Source organism: Sinocyclocheilus rhinocerous, unplaced genomic scaffold (genome assembly GCF_001515625.1).
Source record: "Sinocyclocheilus rhinocerous isolate Xijiao unplaced genomic scaffold, SAMN03320098_v1.1 scaffold1780, whole genome shotgun sequence".
NCBI classification, from domain to species: domain Eukaryota; kingdom Metazoa; phylum Chordata; class Actinopteri; order Cypriniformes; family Cyprinidae; genus Sinocyclocheilus; species Sinocyclocheilus rhinocerous.
Genome location: NW_015664762.1, coordinates 442,172 through 453,109, shown reverse-complemented (window position 1 = coordinate 453,109; position 10,938 = coordinate 442,172). Strand labels below are relative to the sequence as shown.

Below are 10,938 nucleotides of genomic sequence, written 5' to 3'. Positions count from 1 at the left end.
TATTAAGCAGCACAACTGTTTTCATCATTGTTAATAATGAGAAATATTTCGCTTTTCCATCTCAGGAATAAATTAAATTACAAATATTTTAGAAATATTGTAAATGCAAAAATACAAAAAAAAATAAAAAATTTTGAATTTAATTTTTTTATGTTACATTAATAAGAATTGAGAAAATAAACATAATGCAAAATTCCAAGTGGTTTTTAAAAACGGGATTAATGCAAAATTCTTACTTTTGGTTTTGTGGTAAAATATGACCCAGACATGTCCTTGCCAGAGTTTGTGAAATTCAAGTGTTTGTATATATCAGTATGTAAATGTATGACACAAAACAAGTGAAAGAGAATGACTTGTGCAATTCGATAGCAGCCTCCCTAAAATGTTTCAAATGAAACAGTTCTCTGTTGTGAATGTTAACAGGGTTTATAGAAATGTACAGCTAAATGGGCAAACAGAGGGGGTATCTGCGATAACACTGACGTCAGCTGGGTCATATCTGGAAGCAGTTTTGCAGCTTAGAGCAAAGAGCACACAGTGAACTGCATACATAGACATGAGCAACAGCCTGAACTGTCCTTTTGTGTGCTGCTTCATGACGGATGGGGCTCATCTGTGTATGGGTGGGTGTAGGGCCAGTCGGGTGTGGGGGTCAGTGAAGAGATGCAGTGGAAACACACAGCCCATGTTGTATTTGCGTGAAGGCATCTTTGTATGAAATATGCAACACATTATGTGTGTGTGTGTGTGTGTGGTTTTGGGGGGTTGGGTGAAGCTGATAGTGTTTAGCATGATAATGGCACACACTTTGAATTGAACGTCATGTGAATAATCAAAGGTTCTGATGTATGCAATCATAACACATTCCTGAATGTTTATGAGGGACTGGCTCTTTTTAATTATGTGCTCCACCATCACTTATTGGCCTATACAATAAGGCAAAAAAAGAAGAGACTTGATAATGTTATCCAGAAGAAAAAAAAATGCTAATGAATCCTCATCATTCTTATTTCTCTCTCTCTCTATACGGCGTCAAGTATATTTTTTATAGTCTAAAAAGAATGATGAATGTAAAGAAAAAGGAGAATAAATGAAAAATGAATGCTGCCACCTTGTGGTAGAAATACAACAACGCAGCTCAACCTCCAGCTGTTGTCTTGTAAAGCAATGTAAGAAAAGAAATGTAAGAAAATTTAAATCTAATCTTAAGGTTTATTTATTTAATTATTTAGCATGTGTTTATTGCTATGCATTAATTCTCTATGTATTTTTTTTTTTTCAATTTATCTTGTTTTTTTTTTTTACTTTGCTTGTGTTAAGGACCTATTTTTTTTTTTATCATCATCATCATCATCATCATAAATGCCAATTATATCGCTTTAAATATTTTTTTTAATATTCCAAGTTCAAGAAATGTCTGCCACTTATGAACAGCCAGAGCACGTTATTTCTATTGATGTCTGGACCTTTAGCATTAGTTATTACATCAGTTTTCATTCGTGATTTTTTTTATTTCTTTTTTATTAACTCTAAAATACTCTGAAAGGTACAAAGCTGTAACTAGGGCGGTACCCTAAGCCTAACGTACAAAAGCTAAAGGTACATCTTTTTACCTTATTTACCCCTAAACGGTACATAATAGTACTTTAAAGATCCTCTAACTAAGAGGCTCTAAGGTTTACAGGATGTAAAAATGCGGTACATGCTCCCATCCATTCCAAATGAAGCTGTGCAGGGTGCGCAGGTGTCCGCTAGAGGGCGACATTACTCTGTGTGCACAGTTGGCACAGATTTCTGCAGCGAAATGGAAAAGCACAAACAAGGAGATGGTCCTCACTGCAGAACACAAGATCCAGATCCTACTCCTCCCACCTTACATATACCTAACCCTCCCCGCCTCCACCCCCTGATCCCTAAACCCCCCCATCTCCACCCCTAACCCTACCAATCTCCACCCCCTAGATGTGAATCCAACCACGCCCCCTGGATCTTGTGCGAGGGGCTACTGCAAACAGGTGGGCATGAGTATAGGGAGATTAATTTATTAATTGACATTTAACTTTTTTTAAGTTCAATGGTTCTTCACCATCTGATTTGATTCACAGAATGACTCCTGGTGTGATGTAATTCAAACAGGGTCAGAAGCTTTAACAGCCAGTAACAGAAGCCAGCTGCTAAAATTAGCAGGAGAGATTTCAGTCACATCTGGGTGGATCTCTCTCTCTCTCTCTCTCATATTTGTTGGAGTTCAGTAGGCTAAATGACTTCCATTTGTGCTTGAGAACTAGGAGCCTCGCTCTCTCTCACATGAAAGGCTAGTGTGTGTGTGTGTGTGCGTGCTTGTGTGCGTGTGTGCGTGCGTGTGTGTGTGTGTTTGATGAAAGGGTTGTGTATGTGGGTAGAGGGCAGTAATTAAAGCTATTCTCCAGAGCTGATAGTCAGAGGCCTCGGCTGCAGCAGTGGTCACACCCCTTCCTGTCTGACAGATCTGATCCATGACTCTGCTGCTGAGTAACAACCTGAAGACTCACATGATCTGCCTCAACTCACAGTTAAGACTCCACTTGCTAATTAACTGTTTAAACATCAGAGTTACAACCCCACTTCATTAGTTTTATGCATTTATTTTATTGATTGAACATGCTAACATTTAGTGACATTTTTTTTATTAATAGATTAATCTGAATAACATAGAGATATGTTGTTACGTAATAAATATACACAGTACAGTAAATGTTTACTATATATTTTTACTAATTATAATATATATTCATATATTAATATTTTTCATTATATTTTAATGTAGTTATAGTGTTTATATAATTATATCCTTTCATACACTACATGAACATCTTCCTTCCTTCCCTATGTTTACAATATATTTTAATATATATTTTAATATTAATATATTTTTATATCTGATCTCAGTGAAGGGTGGTGAGGGCACATATAATATTTTGTTAAAGAAAATAATCAAACGAAATTGTACATTGAATCCCTGATTATTTTAAGGAGGAAATTATACTATTTTTATATTTTTATTTGTAAAAAAAGGTCTGTATGTGGTAAGAATGAAGGTTTAATTGTCAGATAAACGTACAGGAGTGAATTCAGGTAAATTAAATTGACCTGAAGTCAACTCGTTTAACATGTACAGCAAGTTCAATCCAAAGAATTTTAGCAAGATTATACAGTCAGAGTTCGATTGTTTTTTACACAGCGTAGCCTACAAACACTGTAGCGTATTTGGAGAACTGAAAGGACAGATGTGTAAAATATAATGTAGTGTAGATAAGTAAAACATATGAGGTGTGTAAAATGTCTTATTATTTGAGGCTCCGTCAATCTGCCTCCGCCAGCAGCGGTGCTTGTCTGCGTCTGGGCGTTTCGCGCATGCGCAGTCATCTCTCTCCTTTTTCCAGGCCAGTGCGGCAGGCGGACCACAGGGAGAGGGAGAGATTTTAGGAAGGACAGTTACAAAAGTTAAAGAAGAGGAGAAATCATGACACAAAACAGTGAACTTATCGATCGCCTCTCCTCGCCATTGAATTTGACATCCCTCATCATGGCGCTCGTGTCACCTATGAAATATTGATTTTTGTCATGTACGCCAAGTTGAGGATATAATGCCGGGAAACGGATGAGAACTACCGCAGTCGCCTGGAATTGCTTGCTGGATATTGAATCCGGCGCTCGGGGATGCAGTTGGGATTGATTTCGTGTATATAATCAATAAATGAGCGGAGGGTTATTGGACTACACGAGAGCTCGGGCCGATCCGTTATATTTCACATCACATTTAAGCATGGGAATGTCGTCCAGCGCTCTGATCTCATAGTCACTCCCGCGGGACGTGATGCAGCCACGCGTAGATGTCAAGATGGGTGATGCCGCAGAGATCAAGGAGAGCAAGAGGACGTTCATCGTGCCGACGATCAAATCTGTTGATCACTATGATTTCACCAGGGCCAAGATATCGTGCAGTTTGACGTGGCTCATCGCCAAAGCCTTTGGATCTGGTAGGTGGCGCTTACGGATTAAAAAATCTTGTATTTGAGTGATGGGGGAAGTTATCACAAGGGCTATACACGATCTCAGTGGTTTAATATAGAATTTTTCAAACTGGGGTCCGGGGACCACATGGGGCCGCAAGGGAATGCTAGGGGGTCAGTGGAAATGATATGAGAAATGAGAGTGTAAAAAAACACTCTCATATCTCATATGTATGTGTGTGTGTGTGTGTGTGTGTGTATGTATATATATATATATATATATATATATATATATATATATATATATGTGTGTGTGAGTGTGTGTATGTATGTAATAAACTATATTATTTTCAATAAATTAGAAACAAATAAGTAATAAATTAAATAATCAAAAATTAGGTTTAAGTGATAACATAAAAATAAATAATTCGGTTAAAATAAGTAGACAAATGAGTAAATAAATACAGTACAATCACAGCACTATAATGAGTATATATTAAAAAGAATAATAATGTAATGTAAATAAAATATAATAATGTAACTAGAGAAAGCAAATATTGTCAAAATAATGTTTTAGACATATTTATAATATTATTTTTTCACTGTATAAATTGGGTTTTTATACAAACTCTGTAGATGCCTTTTCAATTTTAGGATGGGGTCCTTTGCATGGGGATGATCACATTTGGGGGTCCGTGGCATTTAAAAGATTGAAAACCTCTGGTTTAATATACTTTTTCATGAATTGTTTTGTTTTTCATAACCGTGTTACTGTTTACATTTAGCTGAAAGCATGTTTAATTGCAGTTTCCATTGTGACAACTTACCCCATAGTGTGACACCTTGCTGTTGCTCACCATATATTTCAATCAACTGTATATTTTTTCCTAGGCAGTGACAGGGGACATGTTCAGTTGCTTTTTTTTTGTTGTTGTTGACAAGACTTCAAAGCATGTGTTTATATTGAAAATAAACCTACTTTGAGAAATGTGGACTGGAGTAAAAGTGTGTCAACATGCCTATTTTCCCCTACCAGTATTTAGAAATGCATTGGGCATATTTTTAAATTTAGCATCATGAGTGTTTATTGGAGGGATTTTGTTAGTGGGATATATTAATTAGTTAAATTATGAGAAGAAAATACATTTGTTCTTCTCTTAGGAATTAAGAGAATTGTAATTTTAAAGGTATTTTATGTGCATATGTGTCTCATGAGAAGCAGTATAAGAGGTTAAAAACAGTGAATTTCACAAAAAATCTAGATGGTGGTAACTGTTGCCATGTCTGCAGAAATCATTAGCCTAGATCCCTACATAGACTCATTAAAGGCCGCTGTCTGGCTTATAGCTCAGAGTCCGTCCCCACAGTCCATAATGAATGCTCAAAGCAGATTCCCCACTTCTGCACACAGTAATAGGATTGAATTTTCCAGAATAAGTCCCATGGAGGATGCTGGAAAAAACATAAACGCAGAATATCAAACTTGCATGGCCTTAGCAGTATGGCTTTTAGAGCGGCCGCCCGGCCCACAACAGAAACGCCTGTGGAGTGCAACGCAACAGGGCCAAGATGAAGACTGCTCTTGGCAGAAGTGTGTGTATGTGTGTAAAAAGTCTGCTTTTCTCATTGGAGTTGCTGGTGTTCATGAACTCTAATGATAAATTGTTATCTAATTGATAAAGCATGGACTTACTATAATCTCTATTGCAGATGTCTCTGAATCACCTAAATTTGAGTCACTTCTGATAGTGACATTAACAAAAACTACTATTGTACTTGGTTACTACTACCATTGTTTTTGGACATTGAACCTCTTGTGAAAGAAGTGAAGAAGTGTGCTTAATTGTATTGAATGTATAAAAGTATATATTTTAAAAACTGTACTTGCAGATAATTTAAATTCCACTTTAGTGTACTTTAGGAGAGTACATTTGCGTGACTGTTTCTTAACACACTTAATAAGTACACTTTAAGAGTGCAGTTTAACTTCAAATTTAAAGTTCATTTAAAGTACATGATTTAATCATCTTTTATTGTGCTTCTAAGGGGTAGATTTAATTACTAAATGTTGTGTTATTCAATATTACATTAAAAGTCCATTTAAATTTGACATACAAGTTTCAGAAATGACAATAAAGTATAATTTAGTTACCAGAAATGCATTTGGCAGTAACCGTATTTCAAAGACAATTATGAAATTACATGTACTTACTGTAAGTCCTACTGTAAGTGGATCACAGAAATACTCTTAAGTTCAACTAATTGCACTTAATATAATTTAATAATACATCTTAATTTAATTGCAAATAACATTCAATTAACATTACATTAATTTGCCCTTCAGTAAATTCTTTTAACGTATATTATTTCCATAATAAAGACTTGTTTTAAAAGTATGCTTAAGTGTACTTCTTTTTCACAAGGGACCATACATACAGTAACATGTATTTTGTATCCTGTGTTTTTCTCAACATATTGCATGGTAGTATGTAAATACCATGGTGCATGAATATGGTCCTCATGCAGTATTTATCAAAGTACTATGGTAGTTTTTTTTTTGTAAGGGTGATAATATCTCCCCATCCGTCACTGCTCTTCACAGCAGAATGAAACTGTTGATCAGCATGAGAAACAAACACAGGAAGAAGACGAGCCGAACCATTGCAAGGCATCCTTAGAATGAAAACAGAGTCTGGTGGATGTCTGTTCATCCAGATACTTTTCTCGGAAATGAAAAATAAACAAGGCCACAAACAGCTGTTTTGCGTGCCAGTAGGCCCTTATAACGACATTGTCCATGTCCTGTCTTTCCCTCCAGCCTCACATCTGTGACATACTGCACATACCACAACAGAGAGCATTCGTTTCTGTTACATCACTGAAGCCTGAGGAGCGCTGGGAGTGTGTGACGTTCACATGTGACTCTGTGCACTGTTATTCTCTCTGTAAACTGTTATTACGGAACAAAAATGTCAAACGTTCATGTTATGTTACATATGAGGGACTCATAATGTGGAATGGGAAAATTATTACTTTCTTTGTTTCTTAAGATGATAGCATCAGCACATTTTTATAGGAGTATGAGACCGACTGAATGAACCAGTTTGCAATTAGCAAACAACAACAATCCAGTTAGTTAATGATGGACAAAATCAAGTCCTGTTCAAATTCTGTCGATTTGAACTATTGAAAGGCTTTTGTGAGTCGTGGTGACTCGCTTCCTTCAGGCTTTTCTCTCTCTGACCCCTCACTTCCTCTCTGTGTTTGTCGTGCCTTCGAGAGCCGCTTCCTGCCTCTGTCCTCCATCTAGCTGGGATGAAACGTGGGGATAAAACCTTTCCGTAACCAGGCAGCTCTTTATCAGCATGTTCAGGAAAAACTGTGAGCTTTACAGAAGCAAGTGTGTGTGTGTTTTTGCTTTTGGCTCTGAACTGGCGGAGCCTGCAGGGAAAGGGTTTCCATTGACGCAGCAGCTTTTCGTAAGGTTAGGGGAATGTTTTTAAGAGTTTTCTGATCCCTTTGTAAATATTTAAAATACATAAAAAGACCGTCGACAGCCGTTATAAGTTAATGTTGGAATTAAGTGTTTAATACAAATGGATAATGATGGTCAACTAATCATGCAACAACCAAATGGCTGTTTTTTTCTCATTTATTTATTTCATTTTATTAGTTTAAACTTGTAAAAAAATTAAATAATATACAAAATTTTTTTTTTTTAATAATAACATTTACTTTAATATTTTTTTTTCTTTTTAATGTTTAATTATTATTTAATTTGTAAATAATTTTTTTTCTTCAATTAAAAAATGTCTTCCCTTTTTATTTGATTTAATTTAATTGTAATTAATTTGTATAATTTGTTTATTCATTAAATATTTATTTCATTAATATTTTAGTAATTATTAATGATTTTTATTTGTATTGTTTTATTTTTAAGCAGGAACAGCAGGAATTGTACTGCACCTTTAAGACACATATTTCCTGCTGCTGAAAAAGAAAATGAGCACACACATACACACACACACACACACACACAAAGACATACTAAAAGGAAATGACCCGGGAAGAGCAGGAATCTACATCGCCTGTTGTCTGACTCAAACACTGAAGCATTATGGGGTGCCACTGCCAGGAATTTCCTTCTTCTTGTAAACTCAGACATCTGCAGTCGCACTTCAGCGTCAGAAACAGAGCTGAATTGTCAGTCTGCAGATGTTGTCTTCCTGATGCTGTTATTTTCTGTTTGTGTGCATCATGACTGCTTTGTTTTTTGGCAAGTGCTCGTGACTCAGTTTTTTCAGGTCTATACCTGGGTGTTTACATGTGTGTGTAATTGTGTTTGCTTGCTACTCAGTGATTGCAGTCTGTATGTATGTGTGTGTGTGTGATTTGACTACTTTTAACCCCCGAATTAGAGCATAATGGTTTTAGGTTTGAAAAATCTACAAAATGTAAACTTATTTGTTAAAACAAAAGTTACGTCATTGTTTAATCATATTGCTTTTCATCATCTTGTAGAGATACACAGTGTGATGGTAAAATTTTTATTTGTAAAAGGATTGTATGAGATTAACTGCAGTGTGTGTGTGTGTGTGTGTGTGTGTGTGTGTTTGTGTTTTGCCTTGTTTGTGTGTTTGTGTGAATGCTTGTGTTTGTGTTGAGTGTTTGTGTGTGATTGTGTTTGCTTGCTACTCAGTGATTGCAGTCTGTATGTATGTGTGTGTGTGTGTGTGTGTGTGTGTGTGTGTGTGTGTGCGTGACTCAATTCATGCATGCCTGTACCTGTCTGTTTGTGTGTGTTTGAGTCTATGGTGCTATACTGAAGATCTTCAGTAAATCAGATTAAGCGGGAGCCATAATGGGATTAGTCTGAAAACAGTGTGTCTTTCTCTTCAGGTTCCACTCGTTGGCCTCAGATCAGCCTGTTTGACCAAACATTGATCCTGAATCAGATTTAAAGGCACATTAAGTTATTCTTTTCACCTAAAGAAATGAATAGTACAGTTTTTTTTTTGGACAAAATGTTTTACCCACTTCATGTAACCACCTGAATAATTACTTTTTCTCATTAGCCTCCAAATTCTTGGACACTTTTGTGTAATCAATCACAATCTCTCTCTTTCTCTTTAGACTGTGTACCTGTGGAGTTGGAGGATCCATTCTACCGAGACCAGTATGATCAGGAGCATGTGAAGCCGCCCGTTGTGTCTCTGCTGCTTTCTGCGGAGTTGTATTGCCGTGCTGGGAGTCTGATCCTCAGGAGCGACGCGGCTAAACCTCTGCTGGGTCACAACGCCGTCATCCAGGCCCTCGCTCAGAAAGGCCTCTACGTCACTGACCAGGAGAGACTCGTGACTGAGAGAGACCTCTGCAAGACCCCCATACAGATGGCAAGTCATTTGGCACTACATCTTCATTTTTTCTGTTGCAGAACTGACATATATTCAGATTTAGAGTGTAAGGGTTTATTTTAATAGTGATGTGACCCTGCAAATGAATTCAAAAGACTGTTGCAATGCCTTCATAGTAATGTGTGCTAAGTAGAAATGCACAATACATGGGCACTAGGGCTGTGCAATTTGGTGGGAAAAAAAGAAGTGATTTTTCTGATAAAAACTGTGATTTTAAAAAAGTAAAAACATTTAAATAAATGCTTGTTTGTAGGGCTGCAATTTGGCAAAAAATGTTGAGTTATATATCAATAATAATAATTATTATTGTTATTTTATTATTGTCATTATTCAATAAAATATTAAGTAAAATAAGAAACATTACTATTGTAATATTTCACTGTAAAATAAAAAGTCAAATATTTAGGTAAAACATGTAAAATTACAATACTAATATTTATGTCTTAATTTTTCTTTTAGATTACCTTTGCCATCATCTAATGCTCACTTAAAGTTAATCTTTAAAAACACCAATAATTTAATAACATTGTTAAATGTAATATTTTGCAAATCTCAAAATTAATATACATTTTTGTACTGTGCATTATAATGTTGTTATTTCTAAATTCACTTAATTTAAAATGATTGTTTTTTGTTTTTAGCATTTTATTTTTTGATCATGTAATTATTAATTATTATTAATTATTTAGACAAAATAGTATAGAATTTTAATATTGGCCTATTCATTATTAATAATTATTGGCCTATTGTTATTAACCAGAATTTTTCATACTGTCCAACTAATGTTGTGATGTCTAAATTCGCTTGTTTTTAAAATGATTGATTTAAATTTGTTTGCTTTTTATTTTTTACTTAATTATTTAGACAAAACATAATATATTTGTAATCTCGGGCATAATAATCAGCATAGTGTTATCAACCAGAATTTTAATATTAGTGTATCCTTACCGACTGAAGCTTTCATAAGTCTGTCGTAATGCCTTTAATAGTGATTTTCATAGAACAAGCAAAAAAAAATTATGGGAATTATTTTGGTGTGGCTTAGTGCTGGGGCGGTATGACCAAAAATTTATATCTCGGTATTTTTCAAAATTATACTGGTTACATGGTACATGACGGTATTTTTTTTTTTCATGCATGACCGGGTGTTAACCATATTTTCTACTGATTGAGAGAGGAAATACTGCAGTATATTGACTTAGAATGCCCTATTTTACTGTCATGATGAGTGAATATTGTCAAAAAATACCACACTAAATAGTGACTAAACACGACCCCTTTTAATACATGTTAACCAGGAGTCACTCATTTATAATCGCGGCATCGTCTGATAAAATCAACATGCATCTACACTATGCGGTTGTTTTGGCTATATTACTTTTTTATCTCATGCAGCGCACTGCCTGCGTCTGAGTAACAAACAAAAAAAAACAACAAACAAAAAAGTGCATGTGATATTAACAGACGAACTACGCTCATATTTATAATTCCAAACAAACAGTAAGCGACAGGTGCTTGGGAACGTGGTTTTG

At 35.4% G+C, this 10,938-nt stretch overlaps 1 protein-coding gene across 1 annotated transcript in view; it reads left to right on the top strand.

Annotated features, from left to right (window-relative positions):
* Positions 1-3,427: 3,427 nt before the first annotated feature.
* LOC107730450 (calmodulin-regulated spectrin-associated protein 2-like) overlaps positions 3,428-10,938 on the top strand; it is a 48,230-nt gene continuing 40,719 nt past the window's right edge. The window contains exons 1-2 of the mRNA XM_016541295.1: positions 3,428-4,019; positions 9,126-9,385. Coding sequence (XP_016396781.1) covers positions 3,857-4,019; positions 9,126-9,385 — 423 coding nt within the window. The 5' untranslated portion in view covers positions 3,428-3,856. The remainder of the gene's footprint in view (positions 4,020-9,125; positions 9,386-10,938) is intronic.